The sequence below is a fragment of the Culex quinquefasciatus genome, chromosome 2, assembly GCF_015732765.1.
Source record: "Culex quinquefasciatus strain JHB chromosome 2, VPISU_Cqui_1.0_pri_paternal, whole genome shotgun sequence".
Taxonomy (NCBI): domain Eukaryota; kingdom Metazoa; phylum Arthropoda; class Insecta; order Diptera; family Culicidae; genus Culex; species Culex quinquefasciatus.
In genome coordinates, this window is record NC_051862.1 from 137,657,373 (window position 1) to 137,676,420 (window position 19,048).

Sequence of the window (19,048 nt, forward strand, 5' to 3'; positions counted from 1 at the left end):
CATGATAACAGCAGAGCTGAGCCATTTCATTTCGGGGTGCCTGTCCGTCGGGACGCATTTTTTTCGCGTTCCGTTTTCGTCCATCGTCGTCGGTGTGTTTTTCTCGTTAGTCATGTATTTGATACACATCACAGTCGGATTTCTTTGTTCTATGATTTGCAATTATTTCACGGGAAGATTCTTTTAAATTGCGTCAGCAAAATATAAATTATCATTCAATTCGACCATTCGTTTCCCGCGAATCACGGCGACAAATATTGTTTCAACGCGATTGTTCAAGTCCTTCAGATAACATCATAACTCTTCAGTCATTAATTGGTCGCTCATCTTATAATAATTTAAAAGTATAAATAGTCTCAGGGCAACTCTACGTAAATATGTTACGCTGAGTTTAATATTTCACCTTTTAATCACACATAATTTTGATTCTATCTTTCCACAGCCGGCTGTCTAAGATTGAATCATTTATGTTAAACTCAACACCAAATAACCGGGAACGGTCTCATCCGCATCATCCGATTGTTTGCCTTGAGAATACATAATACATCACCCTATTCAACAAAATTCATTGATTATTGGGCCACATCATCATCCTCTATGATGAATCCTGGCCATTACCCTTCCCCACTAACAAATTCCCAAGTAGAAGTAGTTTTCCGGCACACGCGGGGGTGTGGATATCGTATAGAACCCACCCTTGGTAGCAGCCTGTGCTAACTAACATTCCCGTCCCATCCCCTCGAGATCTACAAACTGACATGGCGGGCGCCGTTGGTGGCCAACGACTGTTTCCTATTCGCACCGGCTCTAGTTTTGATGATCGTGATGTTTTATCTTTTCAGCGCATTCATGCATGCTGTTGATAAGGGAAACATCATTTGATCGTTGAAGCGTGTGACCAGTTGTGCTGATGGGATATTACGGTCCTGTTCAGCAACGGAGAAGGACAACCATGGGTGGTCTCTCATGCTCATGCTCATGCTCATGCTCATGCTCAATTTGCAAATAAACCTGCAGTTGCCATAACTCCTCTGTACTAGTCAGGGCTGCAGAGTCGGGTACCTCCAAGCGACTTTGAATCCATACTTTGAAGACAACTCCGACTCTGGATGCAGGATATGACGTCAACGACGACTTCAGCTCTCTAAAAATACCCGACTTCACGGATTCCGACTCCAAGTAAAAGTTGCTCAAAATTTGCTGAATCCAATGCAGTCTCCAGCTCGAACTTCAACGTCAGCTCCGACTTCCTGGCTCTGTGAAAATAATAACAGTTTTTGTTATTCACACATCAAAAATTCTCATTAAATAAATCAATTCCGTTAGGGAATAAAACAAAATTAAAAAAAAATAACTCTCAAAAGTAAATTTCATCGGATTAATTTTAGCTTGAAATCCCATTTCATGGTGAAATAAATGACCCCGATAAAATTGGTCAAAATTATTTCATAGTTCTTGCCAATTTTAGTAAAATCCCTTAGGGGGTATATCAAATAATTAAAAAAATCAACTTTCAAAATTTCAACTTTTCAGAATAATTTTAGCTTAAGGACCCCATTTCATGGCCAACATAATGACCCCGACGAAATTGGTCAAAATTATCCCATAGTTCTAGCCAATTTTAGCAAAGTCCCTTAGGGGGTATATCAAATAATTAAAAAAATCATCTTTCAAAATTTCAACTTTTTAGAATAATTTTAGCTTAAGGACCGCATTTCATGGCTAAAATAATGACCCCGACGAAATTGGTCAAAATTATCCCATAGTTCTAGCCAATTTTAGCAAAGTCCCTTAGGGGGTATATCAAATAATTAAAAAAATCAACTTTCAAAATTTCAACTTTTCAGAATAATTTTAGCTTAAGGACCCCATTTCATGGCCAAAATAATGACCCCGACGAAATTGGTCAAAATTATCCCATAGTTCTAGTCAATTTTAGCAAAGTCCCTTAGGGGGTATATCAAATAATTAAAAAAATCATCTTTCAAAATTTCAACTTTTTAGAATAATTTTAGCTTAAGGACCCCATTTCATGGCCAAAATAATGACCCTGACGAAATTGGTCAAAATTATCCCATAGTTCTAGCCAATTTTAACAAAGTCCCTTAGGTGGTATATCAAATAATTAAAAAAATCATCTTTCAAAATTTCAACTTTTTAGAATAATTTTAGCTTAAGGACCGCATTTCATGGCCAAAATAATGACCCCGACGAAATTAGACAAAATTATCCCAAAGATTTAAACTTATTTGACAAAAGAAAAAATAATAACAGATTGTGTTATGGATACTTAGAAACTTTTCCTTTTGTGCGATTTATGGAAATTTTATTTCTTAGTCAGTATACCGAACGAATACCAAATTTTGTTATAAGGAGAGTTTTTGAAATGTATAACATTTCCTCTTATTAGCGTGTTATTAAACATTTTCAATATAATATCACTTCAATAGTATTGAATTTTGTTATTTTATCAGAAACTGTTATTATTTTTTCTTCTTGAAGTTGAACTTCAGGATAATATAATAACACTTTTTGTTATTTTAACAGGATTTGTTATTGAAATATTATTAATTTTGTTATTACCGTCTGCCCGGGATGTTACTTTATTTAAAATCACGATTAAACAGACTTTACTGAAGTAACTTTTGTTCATTTTTGGTGGAGAGGTAGCTTATTAGGAGTACTTTCAGAATATGCAATAATCCAGAAAGTGTCAAAATGTACATGATGCCTTTTGAAATGTTACCGTCGAGATAATGAAGGCAAAAATCTACTTCAATGGGTAGGTTGTTCATGTATTTAAAAACGTTTTTTTGTTCATTTTATATCAGAACAGAAATGTTTAAAGTTTTAAAAATATAAGAAAAAAGACGTGAAACTTATGACTAGGACTATGACAACCGAAAAAAAACCAAACTCGCAAACAAACAATCTTTTTAACAATTTGCCTGCATTTGTTTGCAGAAACGGAAGCCTGCATAAATTTGGCTTTGTTTACGAGTTTGGCAAACTGTCAAACACAAAAAGGGCTACTGCGTTGCATTAACCATAGAGACATTTTTTTTAACGGATCACATTTCAGAGAATCAACAGGGGAGGAAAGATGCGTAGACATACCGTGCCAAACGCTCCGAGACATTTATAATGGTGATGAGAAGGATGTTATGTCGAAGAATCACATGAACGATTTTAGAAAAGTTTTTTTTTTAATTTATAATTTTGGCAGTAATTTTGGTAAGTCGAAACACAAACACACCCTTTTTATTAGTATCATTTTCATTTTATTAACGCTTTTCTTTGAGGTGACATTCACATGCTACAGATAAACTTTACATTTTTCTCGATAAAAAAATATTACACTGGGTTGGAAAATTCGCAATAGACTGTGTCTGCGTGAAGGTATAGCGGTAGGTAGTGTTATTTTCTTTATAGTAGGAATAGATTATCTCTTTTTGATATTTTTTTCGTTTATATTTTTAATTACCTCTCAGTTAATGTTAATCCAGTCTTAATAGTTGACGTTATTATCAGTTTTCTTTTTGCAGTAAACATAAATATATAGGGGCGTTAAAAAAAGCCGCGATTTCGGTTGCTTTAGGAATTTTTTTTCAAGGGTAGAGATAATAAAGTATTGCCAAAAAACAAAACAAAAGACAACAAATAACCGCCGTTCTGCCGTTTCAGAGGTGTTGTGCTACGTTCTGTCTCTTGGAGACTTGCGCGAGCTAGTTAGTTAAAAGGTTTTAATGCTGTATTCAAAAAACTATAAACACATCGTTGTGCAGTATTTTCAAAGGGGGCAGTTTAGTGTTGACCGTTAGCAGCATTCGTATTTATGTGTAGAGAAGAACTTTTAGTGAACTATTTTTCTTTTCGCTTACATGGTCGCGTTCTTTTGAGGGGCGTTGCTCCTCGTTTTTCCCGCAGCGAAAACGAAAATAGCTGAAAGCTCGCTGCTTCTTTCACATTTTCGTTTTCGAAGCGGGGAAAAGCGGGAGCTTGAGTTGGGTTCCGCCCACGTGGACACGCGCATTTTGGAATTTGAATGGCAGTTTTCTTTTGTCTACGTGCAAATCTCTTGTATAGTTTCGTTACTTTTTCTTGATATGAGATTAGCTATAAAATGACTACGTTCTTTTTTTTATTCACCTCTGTCTGTAGTATAATACAACACATTTTTCTCCTATAATTTTCTTGCTCTCTGTGTTACTAAACCTAGGGGTACGCAAATCCTCCGAGGGTCGAGATGTGTTTTCTTTCTGTATATTCATAAAATTTTAATAAATTACAACTAAAACAATTATATTAATAGAATAACACCGATAATATTGTTCACTTTTGGAAGGAATCTAGTCGTGAGTGCGTGCTTTTGCTGAGAGTGTTCTCGAGACTCAGTGCTGGTGGAAGAGTGAAGATTCGCTGAACAATATATGGCAATACGGTATCTGCTTCGTTGTAAAGCCAAAGAGAAAGGACACACAAGATCGTAAGGGACGAAATAGTACGGAAGAAACACGAGGGCCCTCCACCTTAGAGGAATGGACGTCGAAGGGGATAGAAAAAGTTGTTTGTTTCTAAACAGGACGAGGGAGGGGTATCCATCTCTTACTTAGTACGATAATAACATTAATAAATAAAAGACTAGTAACGACCCGCGGAGGAGATGCTCGGATTTGCGTTCGGAATACCTCGAACCCATTGAGACCAAAAGTACTCGTTTGAAGCTCAGTCGTTCCCCGAGGACTCGCCGGTTGGATTTTCGTGTCGAGAAACGAGACAAATTGGGCTTCTATGTGTTCTAATTTCTAACGAGGTTGAGGTTAGCCCGAGTTCGTCAAGTCTCTCGACGTTTAGAGATTGCTTTTTACATGAGGTTGAACCGCCGAATCCCGGCAAGGTTCGAGCTGAGCCGGCTCCTTTGGTCTGGACTCTCGGTATTCCGCCTGTGTTAATATATAAAAACGATCTAACCTAAATCGTGTTTCTTTCGCGGGCCTGCATGGTATGCAACAGGCCGTTGGACAGTGCGTTTGCATTGAGGTTAGAGCACCGTCGTTCTATTGCCTAAGTTGGTGTGTCACTGTCGCTTACATACTTCTAAAATTGTGTACTCTCTAATCATACATATTTACAGTATCGTCTTTTTTTTTGTCTTTCGACCTTTCCTAACCTATACTTTCGTTCGATTTCGTTGTTTTACTCTTGGTATTGTATGGTTTTGCTTTTGCTTACGTCATGTAGTCGTGGTGTGACGGTTCCGACGGTTCGTGATGCGCGAACAGCGGATTTGGGAACTCGGGCGGATGCGGCAGCGGTCCCGTGACAGTTGGACGCCTTCGGTAGGCCATCAGCCAGCAGGACACGGCCACGGCAACGGCAACCAGTGCTAGCAGCGCTGTGATGACCAGCGCGATGATCAGACCGATCATCGACACGCAGATATCTTCGACACGTTGAGCGGCGGGAGTGACTGGAAGAAGAGAAAGAACGTCAAGGGTTAGTCTTGAACTGGTAGTTCGTAAACCCAAAAACTTACTATTATCAGAGTCGTACGAACGCTCCTCCCTGCGATCCAGCGTCAGAATCGCGTTCGACTGGATCGTGATCTCCTCTCGCAGTGTTCCCTCGATACCGAGCTCATCGTCGTCGCCGGCCAGCGCCGTCGAGCTGCTGCTCGTCGCACGTCTCGTCCTGTTCAGCAGCATCTCGATCTCGTTCGCGTCGGTAATTGCCCGACGTCGCCGCTTGCCGTACGCGTTCGCCCCGTGGCAGTTGACCGGTTGACACTTGCCGAAGCACACCCGAATGTTACACTGGAAGCGGATGTTGTCGCTCGAGGGGAACTTGAACGCGTTGAAACTCGCCAGCAGGCTGTTCGTTTCGGCGTTGTACTCCCAGTCCCCGAAGATGCTCGGCTCTGTGGCGCATCCATTTTCGTCCGTCACAATGTACTCGTTCTCGACGCTGTCTTCCATCGTTTTGGCGACGCAGCTGCGAGCGAACCCTCCGTAGATTGCTGAAAGGGCAAAATAGATCGTTAGCAAGAATTGCTTTTAGGAAAAAAAATCCCCAGTAATACGTACTCGCTGGCTGCACTTCGACCTGCAGTCGCAAATTGTCACCGATTTCAGCGGACACGATCTCCTCTCCGTTGAAGGCAACGATTCGCATGGCACACGTTGGCGGCGGACCGGTGTTGGCGATCGTACCGGCCGTCGTCAGCATCTGCACGTTGAAGCCAAGCGTGACGTTCTGCTCTCCGGTCTGGTACACGCACTTGATGTGGTAGGCCTGCGCCTTGTACGTGACCAACTTCGGATGCTTCTGAATGACCAGCACGAAGCTGGCGATTCCGTTGACGTGAATCAGACCACAGCTGCCAAAGTGCACCTTGAAGATCTGCGTCCGCTGGGACGCATCGCCGGCAAGGTTCACCACCCGTCGGCACTCTTCGTCCTTGCTGTGGCCCTTCACGTACAGCACACCGTTAAAGTTGGACTCCATCAGGTCGATAACCACCTGAACGCCGTCCGCTTGGCACGTTACTTGCATTTCCGGTTGTGGGAAGTCCGTGCGGAAGTTGGTTGTTTGATCTGAAGGTAAAAAATAACAATAATTGTAGTACGACCTAACCAGCCAACCAGCCAAACTCAAACTTACTGCAATGCTCCTCCGGATTACCGGTGTACCCTGCGATACACTGGCAGATCGCCTGATGATTCGTTGCATTGCACAGCGCGTTCTTGCCGCAGATCTTCGTCTTGCACGGATCTTCGCACGTTCTCGTCTCCTGGTGACAGTGGCGCCAGTCGGGACAGTCGCTGTCGCGTGTACACTCGGGCACGGCCGTACGGATGCACTCGCCCCGTTCCGTTAGCCGGTAGCCATAATCGATCGGGCAGATGCAACGGCCCCGCTCGTCGATTACCATGCCCCGTTCCAGCGCACACACGCACCGTCCCGTTTCGTCAATCTTGAGGCCGTCCTCTTCGCGACATATCTGGCAGTCCTCGTAGATGGACAGTCCGTAGCCGGGTGGGCATGCGCACTCACCGTTGGCGTTACGGACGAAGCCTCTGTCCGTTGGGCAAAGGGCCACTGAAGAGGGGAGAGAAAAACAAACGTCAGTTAACGATTCCTCGCGGTTCCCCAAGCAATACTTACTCTTGTCGCACTGGACGGCCGCATTTCCTTGGTATCCCGGCAGACACTCGCAAATCATGGTCCTCACGGGCAGCGTGTCCAGCACCTTGCACATCGAGTTGACGCCGCACGGTTCCGTTACGTTGCACGGGTTGACACATTCACCCTGGATGCAAGCCGTCTGCGAGGGGCACTCACCGTCGGTTCGGCACCGTTCGTCACGCAGCACACATCCTCGGATCGGATCCGCTTCGAATGGTGGCGGACAGGCGCACTCGGGCCGATGCTGGTACACCTGGCACAGCTCGTTCTGGGCGCAGATCGCTTGGTTCTCGCAAGGGTTTTCACACTTCTGGTTGATACACGCCTTGTCCAGTGGGCAGTCCGAATCGGCTCGACATCCCAACAGTCTACAGGTGGCGCGCGGATCGCCCTCGTACCCTGGCAGGCACTCACAGATCGCTCTGTGGTTCTGGGCGTAGCATTCGGCTTGTCGTCCGCACGTGTCCAGCGAACACACCGGGATGCACTGCCGGTTCAAGCACGAGTGCTGACTGGAACAATCGTCGTCAACGCGACACTCAATCTTGATGCATTCAATCTCCGGATTACCGTCGAATCCTTGCTTGCACGAGCACACCGGTTTGTGGTCCTTGATTCGGCACTCGGCATTCGGTCCACAGTTGCAAGGGTTTCTACAAATGCTGTTGATGCAAGCGGTATCGCTCGAACAGTCCGAATCGGAAATACAACCCGATTTGACAACCGGTTTGCACGTTCCACTTCCACTGCTCACGTATCCATCCGGACATATGCAGATCATCGTACGCACCGGCGACGACGGAATTGCTTCGCATCTCGCTGGTCGATTGCATGGCTCCAAAGCACCGCATGGCTCAACGCACTTGTTCTCGATACAGGCCAAGTGCGACGGACAATCCGTGTCGTACACACACTCTGGAATGATCTCCGGTCGGCAGTCCACGTACGGATTGCCAACCAGTCCCGCTGGACATCTGCAAACGGCTAGATGGTTCTGTGCCTTGCATTCTGCCCTCGGTGAGCACGAGCTATCGTATATGCACGGATCGACACACTGCGTGTTACGGCACTGCTTGTCGTTCGGACAATCGTTGTTGCTGCGGCACTCGACGACCGTACACTGTACCATCGGATTTCCGCGATATCCGCTCAGACATCTGCACTCTGCGTGACTCGATACGGCGTAGCATTCGGCGTTGATTCCGCAAGGGTTGTTATCCAAGCAAGGATTTACGCAATTTCCGTTGATGCAAGCCTTACCCGATTCACACTCGGAATCAATTCGGCATCCGATCGTTCTACATGCAATGTTCGGATTTCCTTCGTATCCATCCTCGCACGAGCAAATTCCTCGGTGGTTCTTTACCATACATGTGCTGTGATCACCGCAGTTGCACGGATTCCTGCACTGTCGATTGATACAAGCCTCCTTATCCGAGCATTCCGAATCACTGGAACACTCCGGCGGAGTCTGCAGCACGATTCGTTTACATTCACCGTTCACATCTGGCACGTGCAGTTCCGGACATTCGCAAACCATGGTTCGCACCGGAACCGAATCCAGCACGGTACACTTGGCTGACCTGGCACATGGCTCGAGTTCCCTGCACGGATCGACACACTTGTTGTTGATGCATGCCAATCGGCTGGGACAGTCCGTATCCATTGTACATTCCGGCTTGTGTTGCACCACGCGTCGTTCGCAGAACGAGAACGGATTCCCGTCCGGCAAATGGTCCGGACACTTGCAGTGCGGCGCATGTCCTCGGGTAAAGCAAATCGCATTCTGAGCACATGGTGCCATCTCGCTGCACGGATCGATACACTGCTCTTGCAAGCAGGCCCTGTTGTCCGGACACTCTCCGTCAAAGTGACACTCGACTCGGCGACATTGTACAAACGGATTGCCCTCCAGCCCCGGCAGACAGCGACACGCCGCTCGATGCTTGTCTCCGAAGCACTCCGCGTTCAACGCACATGGATTCTCCAGCGCGCACGGGTTCAGGCACTCGCCGTTGTAGCACTGCTTGTCGTTGGCACACTCGCTGTCCGACTGGCAACCCAGCTTGAAGCAACCAAACTGCGCGTTTCCAGAGTAGCCCGGCTTGCAGCTGCACACCGGGTAGTGGTCCTTCACGTAGCAATCGGCGTTCTGGCCGCAGTTGCACGGATTGGCGCAGATCTCGTTGACGCAGGTCTCACTGGTGGCGCAGTCCGAGTTGGCGCGACACTTGGGCAGGTCGGCAACCGCTGGAGAAAGAGAAAAAGGTTAGCATTCGGTATTTCTCTACCGCAAGAGTTGCTACTTACGTGGTACGCAGTTGTTGTTGGCGTCCTTCTTGTATCCAGCTGGGCAGTTGCACACGGCATTGTGCAGCTGCACGTGACAAATGGCTCCTCGTCCGCAGACGTCCTGCGTGCACGGGTTGATGCAACGCTCGTTCAGGCAGGATCGGTCCAGCGGGCAGTCGTCGTCCACGGAACATTCCTTCGGGCTCGGTACTCGTCCCTCCGGTGTACACTCGATGTGTGGATTTCCTACGTATTCCGAGGCACACGAACACTTGGCCCGATGTCCGCTGGATACGCACTGTGCGTTCACTCCGCATGGTTCGGCGCGGCAAGCCAGCATACACTGTCCTCGCATGCAGCGGTCGGTGTCTGGGCAATCGTTGTCCTTGCGACATCCTTCTACCACAATCGGTTTACATTGACCGTTTGCGTCGACCAACATGTCGGTTGGGCAGGCGCAGATCATCGTCCGCAGTGGTAGCGTATCGACAACCGAACACGATTGCTGTCTCGAGCATGGGCTGATCACGGTACACGGATTCGAGCACATGCTGTTGATGCAGGCTTGCTGCGAAGGACAGTCACCGTCCGTACGACACACTGGTTCCGGTTCATCTCGAGCGCACTCCACGTACGGGTTGCCTCTGGTTCCAGATGCACACTCGCACGTTGCCTGATGGTTCCGGCCAATGCACGTCGCCCGAGACGCACACGTCTCATCGTCACACACGGGTCGACACACCCGGTTCAGTCGGTCGCAAGCCTCGTGATCTGCGCAATCTTCGTTGTACTGGCACAGACCGGTCACGCATGAAATCAACGGGTTACCCTGGGTACCCGCCGGACAGATGCAGTTGGCACGGTGTCCCTGCGCGAGACATTCGGCTCCCCTGCCACACTGCGTCGCGCCGTATGTGCACGGGTTCAAACACTTGTCGTTGTAGCACGCCTTGTCGTACGGGCAGTCGCTGTCGCGTTGACATTCCGCTGTAAGAAATAACAAGGTCGTTAGACAATTTTCATTTATAATTGAGAATGATCCAACTTACGCTTGTAACACTGAACCTTAGGGTCGCCTCCCCATCCCTGCGGGCACATGCACAGCGGACGGTGCGTCAACGTGCGGCATTCGGCATTTCCGGCGCACGGATTTCCATCGGCGCACGGATCCTGACACTTCTGGTTGATGCAAGCCCGATTGCTGGGACACTCCGAGTCCACCGTGCACTCCGGCGTGATTACCGGCTCGCGGTAGCAGTTCTGGAACGGATCGCCCACCATTCCGACCGGGCAGGAACAGATGGCCTTGTGGCTCTGGGCCAAACACTCGGCCGTGCGTGCGCACGGGTTGAACTCCGTGCACGGATTTACGCACGCCCGGTTGCGGCACGTCTCGGTCGCTGCGCATTCGATGTCCGAACTGCATCCCGGTTGGATTGGTGATACTGCGAGATAGAAGGGGTACCACGTTAGAATTGTATTGTACGCTTGAGTGAGCTAAAACTAGGATCAGTATGCGCAAAAAGTTTAAAATCGACTGCTAAGGATGGTCTGGAAAGGGGTTTTGAAGGGTAATAATAGGTAAAAAGCTGGAAATGTAAGCGGTTAACATTAGTAGAGAAGGTCGAAGCGATCTGAAGCGTATATCAATATTGCATTCCAACAAACCTGGCAGGCATTGTTTTTCGGCATCGCCCACGTAACCTTCCTCGCACACGCAGTACATTGTACGCAGCGGCAGTGTGTCCTGGACGGTACAAACGGCATGCTGGGCGCACGGTTTCGCCTCGAGGCATGGATTCTTGCACGTTCCACTGAAGCAAGCCAACCGGCTCGAACAGTCGGCGTCCATCTTACATTGGTCCGGATCGCGAACTGGTACTGTGAAATAGAGGGTGAAATGCTTGGGTTAGTGACTTATTCCTCGCAAGATCATGCAGGACGACTTACTCTTCTCGCAGGCAAAGCTGGCATCTCCCGTGTATCCGGGAGGGCATCTGCACGACGCCCGATGGTTGTCAACTCTGCACTGGGCACCCGGTGCACAATCGCACGGATCTCGGCACTGTTCGTTCTGGCAGGACAGATGGTACGGGCACTCGTCGTCCCGCGTACATTCGGGTCGCGTACAACCCGTCAGAGCGTTACCTCGGTAGCCGTCGATGCAGTGGCATCGTGCGTTGTGGTTGTAGTCAGTTTTGCAAACGGCATTGCGTCCACACTGGGTGTATCGGCACGGGTCGATGCAGTTCTTGTTCACACAGGCCTCCGTTGCCGGACAGTCCGAATCCGATCGGCACCCGATTTCGTAGCAAGCAATCTGAGCGTTTCCGGTGTAGCCGTCGCGGCACGTACATATAGCCCGGTGGAACTGTACTCGACATTCGGCGTTCAGATTACACAATCCGTTGCTAGCAGAGCACGGATTCACGCACTGCTGGTTGATGCAAGCCTTGTCGTTGGTACATTGATCGTCGCTCACACATTCTGGCTGCGGCACAGGATCCATCTGTCGGTTACACTGCACAAATGGTGAGCCGACGTGACGTTCCGGGCATGAACAAATTGGTGCATGGTTGACCACGTTACAGATGGCGTTGACTCCACATGCTCCGACGCACGGATCTCGACACTTCTGGTTGAAGCATGCCCGATTGGGCGAGCAGTCCGAATTGATGACACATTCCGGATATTGACACTCTGCTCGGCCTCCAACAACGCGGCAAATTCCGTTCGTTCTGCACGGTGACGGATTGCATGGATCCTTTGGTGCCGCTTCCTTACACTCGACGAAAGGATCGCCAATCATGTTGTTCGGACACGAGCACACCGGACTGTTGTTGATCGCATGGCAGACAGCTCTGTATCCGCAAACTCCTGGGCATGGATCGACGCACTTCTTGTTGACGCATGTCTTATCCCTCGGACAATCCGAGTTGATCGTACACTCTGGGTAGCATCCTCTTCCGAACGGCGTTCCTTTGAAGTCTGGCAAACATTCGCAAACGGCGTTTCCTCCCGACGATCGGCAAACCGTGTTCAGCCCACATGGGGACGGATAGCACGGATCACTTGGCGCAGGTGGTTTCTCTTCACGCAGGCATTGCTCAAACGCGTTTCCAACCATTCCCTCGCGACAGGTACACGTCGGAGTGTGATTAATGACGCTACATTCGGCGTTGTGGCCGCACACTCCCGGGCAAGGATCCTTGCACCGGTTCTGAATACAGGCCGTATTCCTGGAACATTCCGAGTTTGTCACACACTCCGGTCGACAAGAGGTGTACGGATTGCCAAAGTAGTTCTCGAAGCATTCGCAGACTGCGCCACCGTCCACCGGACGACAACGAGCGTTCGTGCCACACGGTGATGGATAGCACGGATCTTCTGGTGGTGATCGGTCAACTTCCGGTGGTGGTTTTGCTGTAAATAAAGGTAATACAAATTGTCATCAGTAATCATGTGGGAAATTGGGCACACGCAATTCACGCTTTTCTCCTCTAACAAACGCAATTGAAACTCACTTTCAACGAAACAGGCGACGAACGGATTGCCCGTGTACCCCGAAGGACAAATGCAGTTCGCAATGTGAAGAGAGACACGACAGTCGGCATTTGTTCCACACGCATTTGGACAAGGATCTTGACACCTTTGATTTATACACGCTAGAGTGTTGGAGCAATCTGAATTGCTGACACACTCGGGTCGACAGCTAGGAGGAGAACCGATCATATTGGGCAGACAAGAGCAAGACGGGTTTCCGTTACGATTCTCGCAGATAGCATTGGGACCACAGGGTGAGGGATAGCAAGGGTTTCGAGGAGTGTCTTGAACGGCAGGTCTTTCAACTGTAAAGAAATATTGTCGTAAGCATAGGTCATAAAAATGTTTGGGGTCCTTCGTACCAATTTCATAGCATCGGACAAACGGATCACCGGTCATTTTGAACGGACAACTGCAAATTGGATTGTGATTAACCACAGAACATCTGGCACCTAAGCCACATGTGCCTGGGCAAGGATCTCGGCATTTGAAGTTGACACAGGCCAAGTTTTGCACACAATCAGAGTTGACCGAACATTCTGGCCGGCATGACGGTGGGCTGCCAACGAATCCCATTACACACGAGCAGACGGCCTGTCCGTTGATGGCTCGACACTGGCTGTTGGGTCCACAAGGTGACGGATTGCACGGATCGGTCTCAACCGGAGCGCGCTGTGCTGTGCACTGCACGAACGCATTGCCCGTCATACCTCGCGGACAGCTACAGATCGGTATATGATTCGTAACTTCGCACAATGCTTCCTGTCCACACGTTCCTGGGCATGGATCAACGCATTTGCTGCGGATGCAAGCCTTGTCACGGGGACATTCCGAGTTGAGCACACATTCAGGACGGCATCCACGGTACGGGTCTCCTTGATACTCTGGTAGGCACGTGCACACACCATCGTTACACTGAGCGTTTGCTCCACATGGCGACGGATTGCAAGGATCGTCCCTTATTGGCTCCCTTGGAGGTGGTGGCGCTGGGTAACAATTGGTGAACGGATCTCCGATGTATCCTTGCTGACATGTACAAATTGGTGTGTGATTGATTACATTGCAAAGAGCTCCAACACCACACGATCCCGGGCAAGGATCTCTGCACTTCTCATTCATACAAGCTTGATTGCTTTGACATTCTGCGTTTATTGTACACTCCGGTCTACAGTTTGGAGGTGATCCGATGTAATTGGACTGACACGTACAAGATGGTACTCCGTTGATGTTCCTACAAAGTGAATTGGGACCACACGGAGATGGTACACAAGGATCTCGTACCGTAACTGGAGTGTCTTTGGGAGGCGCTGTTGAAAAACATTTCGTAAGTGGGACAAATTCTAAAAACATTGCTAGCAAATCTTACGTGGATTCGGGAAGCAACGAGTGAAGGGATCTCCAGTGTATCCTGACTGACAAGAGCAAATTGGACTGTGGTTGTTAACATTACAACGTGCATTAGTGCCACAGGTTCCTGGGCAAGGGTCGACACATTTCTGATTGATGCAGGCCTTATCCAAAGAACACTCGGAACTGGTGACACATTCCGGTCGACATCCGGGTGGAGATCCAATGTATGTGGGCAAGCACGAGCAAACAGCCTGTTCATTTATTTCTCGGCATTGGCTATTTGGCCCACATGGGTTCGGTTGGCAAGGATTGACATATTCCTTCACCGCTGTAGTAAATAAAAACATGATTCGAATTACTCAAACGTGTAATTATAAAGCAAGCAGTAGCAAAAAGCAATCATATTGAGGCAAGCAAAAGCTAAAAACAAAACAATTCTGTTCTCTTACGTTCTCGTTGCTGAACATCGCAATATCTGAATGGATCCCCTTCGTATCCTACGAAGCAGGTACATGATGGCAAATGGTTGACTACTTGGCATTCGGCGTTCTGGCCGCATGTTCCAGGACACGGATCTTTGCATTTGTTGTTGATGCAAGCACGGTTCGAGGCGCAATCGGAGTTTAGTACGCATTCGGGCCGGCAACCCTCGTATGGGTTTCCAAAGTAGTCTTCAATACAGGTACACGAACCAGCTCCGTTCTGTTCTCTACAGTTTGCATTGGCTCCGCAAGGACTTGGTGTACACGGAGAAGTCTGTTCTCTAGGAATGTCCTGCTGTACGACTACGCACTGAGTGAATGGATCACCAGTGTATCCAATTGAGCAAATGCAGACCGGTGTGTGGCTAACAACCCTGCACTCTGCATTTGCACCGCAAGCTCCCGAACACGGATCCTGGCATTTCTGTCGAATACAAGCTAAATTGCTGGCACATTCGGTATTACTGACGCATTCCGGGCGACAATTTGGCGGAGCACCAATCATTTCTTCCAAACATGTACACGAAGGTGAATCACCGACTTGTCTACAAACGGCATTCGGTCCACAAGGACTTGGTTGACAAGGATTCACGGGCGTCATTTGGACAGGTTGTTCAACTGAAAATGTGAGATTTAATGTTATGGGTCGGTTATTTGTTAGGACTTCAGTGTGCTTACTGATTGGTTGACAGCGGACAAATGGATCCCCGGTGAAACGTTCAGGACAACTGCAGATTGGATTGTGATTGACAACAGTACATCTTGCGCCTACTCCACATGTTCCGGGACAAGGATCTCGACACTTCTGATTGTTACAAGCTTGATTTTGTGGACATTCAGAGCTAACGACACATTCCGGTCGGCATGCTGGCGGACTTCCTATGAATCCCATCACACACGAACAAACAGCTTGTCCGTTGATCTCTCGGCATTGACTGTTCGGTCCACATGGTGACGGATTGCACGGGTTCGTGACTGGAGGAGCTTGTTGTGGTCTGCATTGTACAAAAGCGTTACCAGTCATTCCGTTCGGACAGCTGCAAACCGGTACATGATTGACAACTTCGCAGATCGCATCTTGTCCGCATGTCCCAGGACAAGGATCGATACATTTGCTTCGAATACAAGCCTTATCACGAGGACAGTCCGAATTGAGAACACATTCAGGTCTACACCCTTGGTATGGGTCTCCTTGGTATTCAGGCAGGCATGAGCAGATTCCATTGTTGCATTGAGCATTTGGTCCACATGGAGATGGATTGCAAGGATCATCACGGACAGGCTCTCGTGGTGGAGGTGGTTCCGGGTAACAGTTCGTGAACGGGTCTCCGGTGTATCCAGACTCACAAGTGCAAATGGGAGTATGATTGATCACGTTACATCTGGCACCGATTCCGCATGATCCAGGACATGGGTCCCTGCACTTTTCATTCATACATGCTTGATTGCTTGGACATTCCGCATTAATGGTACATTCGGGCCGACAGTTCGGTGGAGATCCAATGTAATTGACTAGACAAGAGCAAGATGGAACTCCATTGATGTTTCTACACTGTGAGTTGGGACCGCACGGAGATGGTACGCAAGGATCACGAATGGTAACTGGAGTATCTTTCGGTGGTGCTAATAAAAAATGAATATAAATTGGCGATTCATCGACTATAAATTTGAAGGTCTTACGTGGATTAGGATAGCATCGTGTAAATGGATCTCCTGTGTAACCAGACTGACAAGAGCAGATGGGACTATGATTGTTGACGTTACATCTTGCATTCGCCCCGCATGCTCCCGGGCATGGATCGACACATTTCTGGTTGACACAAGCTTTGTCCAATGAACATTCCGAACTTGTGACACATTCGGGACGACATCCCGGTGGAGATCCGATATAAGTGGGCAAACATGAGCAAACTCCTTGTCCATTAACTTCCCTGCACTGACTGTTTGGTCCACATGGGTTTGGTTGACACGGGTTTTGATAGACTGGTGCTGTCCGAAGAAATAATGTTTTAGAACAATCTTAAGTTAGCCTCAACACTCAATAAAAATGGTCATAATTGCGGGTCAATCTTCTTTGGCGTCATGTTACAGGCATTGCGTATATCGCCGCTCAATGAAAGTACGTCCTAAATGAAATTTCTTCAATTATATTGTTTTGGGATTCTCCAGAAAACTGAAAAAAATTCCACTTTTTCGTAAAATTCCAACACATAACTATTTTGGATGGACTTCCCTTGAGCAGTATAGTTCTATTAGTATCTTGAAAATCTTTAAGTGTAATGCTTTATATTGTAAAGTGGCTTGTTATTTCATAAAAACCGCCGTATAAGTTTTAAAAGTGTTACAGTCTCGTTAATTAAAGCAGGTCAATTCAAACATCATTAATATAATAACTTATGCAATAATATATTTATAATCGATATACAATTTTACAAAGCAAATCAACTGGGCATCTTAAAAAATACATGAAAATTGATGCTTACGTTCTCGCTGTTGAATATTGCAGAATCGGAACGGATCTCCCTCGTAACCAGGAATGCAAGTACACGATGGCAGATGGTTCACCACTTGGCAATTGGCGTTCTGTCCGCATGTTCCAGGGCATGGATCTTGGCATTTGTTTCTGACACATGCTCTGTTTGAAGGACAGTCGGAGTTCAAAACACATTCTGGACGACATCCTTCGTATGGGTTTCCGAAATGGTCCTCAATACAAGTACATGAACCTGCTCCGTTCTGTTCTCTACAGTTTGCGTTGGCTCCGCATGGGCTTGGTGTACAGGGAGAACTTGGTTCCCTCGGCACATCTTGTTGAACCGGCAAACATTGAGTGAATGGATCTCCGGTGAAACCAATCGAGCATATACACATGGGTGTGTGACTGACAACTCTGCACTCTGCATTGGCTCCACATGCTCCAATGCAAGGATCTTGGCACTTTTGTCGAATGCATGCAAGATTGCTGGCACAATCAGAATTACTGATGCATTCTGGACGACAGTTTGGCGGAGAACCGATCATGTTATCCAAGCATGTGCAAGATGGCGAATCACCCACTGGCCGACACTCCGCATTCGGACCACAAGGATTGGGTTGGCAAGGATTGACAGGGGTCATTTGAACAGGAGTTTCAACTGAAAAGGTGAGATTTTTTGTTACAAAGGGATGGAATGTTATGATTCGATTTAAGATCTTACTGATGGGCTGACAACGGACAAACGGATCTCCAGTGAATCGTTCTGGACAGCTGCAGATTGGATTATGATTGACAACCGAGCATCTAGCACCAACTCCACATGTTCCGGGACAAGGATCTCGACACTTCTGATTGTTGCAAGCTTGGTTTTGTGGACACTCAGAGCTGACAACACATTCCGGTCTGCAGGTCGGTGGACTTCCAATGAATCCGGGTACGCATGAGCATACTGCTTGTCCGTTGATCTCCCGGCATTGACTGTTTGGTCCACATGGAGATGGATTGCATGGGTTTGTTACTGGTGGAGCTTGTTGTGGTCTGCATTGTACGAAGGCATTTCCGGCCATTCCGTTTGGACAGCTACACATTGGAATGTGATTGATGACCTCACATATTGCATCTTGTCCGCATGTTCCAGGACAAGGATCGATACATTTGCTTCGAATACAAGCCTTGTCTCGAGGACAATCCGAATTGAGAACACATTCAGGTCTACAACCTTGGTATGGGTCTCCTTGGTATTCGGGCAGGCATGTGCAGATTCCATTGTTGCATTGAGCATTTGGTCCACATGGAGATGGATTGCAAGGATCATCACGGACAGGCTCTCGTGGTGGAGGTGGTTCAGGGTAACAGTTCGTGAACGGGTCTCCGGTGTATCCAGACTCACATGTGCAAATTGGAGTATGATTGATTACGTTACATCTGGCACCGATGCCGCATGATCCAGGGCATGGATCTCTGCACTTTTCATTCATACATGCTTGATTGCTTGGACATTCCGCGTTGATGGTACACTCTGGTCGACAGTTGGGTGGAGATCCAATGTAATTGACTAGACAAGAGCAGGAAGGAACTCCATTGATATTTCTACATTGCGAATTGGGACCACATGGCGAAGGAACACAGGGATCCCGGACAACGACTTGAGTGTCTTGTGGTGGAGCTGTATCAAGAAAATGATGGTGAGACTAATGTGGATGGGTTTCAGATGGGGTTA

At 47.7% G+C, this 19,048-nt stretch overlaps 1 protein-coding gene across 1 annotated transcript in view; it reads right to left on the reverse strand.

Moving 5' to 3' along the window:
- Positions 1 to 3,258: 3,258 nt before the first annotated feature.
- Positions 3,259 to 19,048, reverse strand: part of LOC6048482 — a 174,947-nt gene continuing 159,157 nt past the window's right edge. The window contains exons 61-77 of the mRNA XM_038257982.1: positions 18,050 to 18,994; positions 17,336 to 17,986; positions 16,533 to 16,841; positions 15,531 to 16,475; positions 14,820 to 15,470; positions 14,387 to 14,698; positions 13,383 to 14,327; positions 13,002 to 13,325; positions 11,428 to 12,900; positions 11,146 to 11,358; positions 10,527 to 10,922; positions 9,496 to 10,464; positions 7,165 to 9,435; positions 6,661 to 7,098; positions 6,084 to 6,593; positions 5,537 to 6,016; positions 3,259 to 5,470 (exon numbers count right to left, since the gene is read on the reverse strand). Of these exons, the coding sequence (XP_038113910.1) occupies positions 5,229 to 5,470; positions 5,537 to 6,016; positions 6,084 to 6,593; positions 6,661 to 7,098; positions 7,165 to 9,435; positions 9,496 to 10,464; positions 10,527 to 10,922; positions 11,146 to 11,358; positions 11,428 to 12,900; positions 13,002 to 13,325; positions 13,383 to 14,327; positions 14,387 to 14,698; positions 14,820 to 15,470; positions 15,531 to 16,475; positions 16,533 to 16,841; positions 17,336 to 17,986; positions 18,050 to 18,994 (12,074 nt within the window). The 3' untranslated portion in view covers positions 3,259 to 5,228. The remainder of the gene's footprint in view (positions 5,471 to 5,536; positions 6,017 to 6,083; positions 6,594 to 6,660; positions 7,099 to 7,164; positions 9,436 to 9,495; positions 10,465 to 10,526; positions 10,923 to 11,145; positions 11,359 to 11,427; positions 12,901 to 13,001; positions 13,326 to 13,382; positions 14,328 to 14,386; positions 14,699 to 14,819; positions 15,471 to 15,530; positions 16,476 to 16,532; positions 16,842 to 17,335; positions 17,987 to 18,049; positions 18,995 to 19,048) is intronic.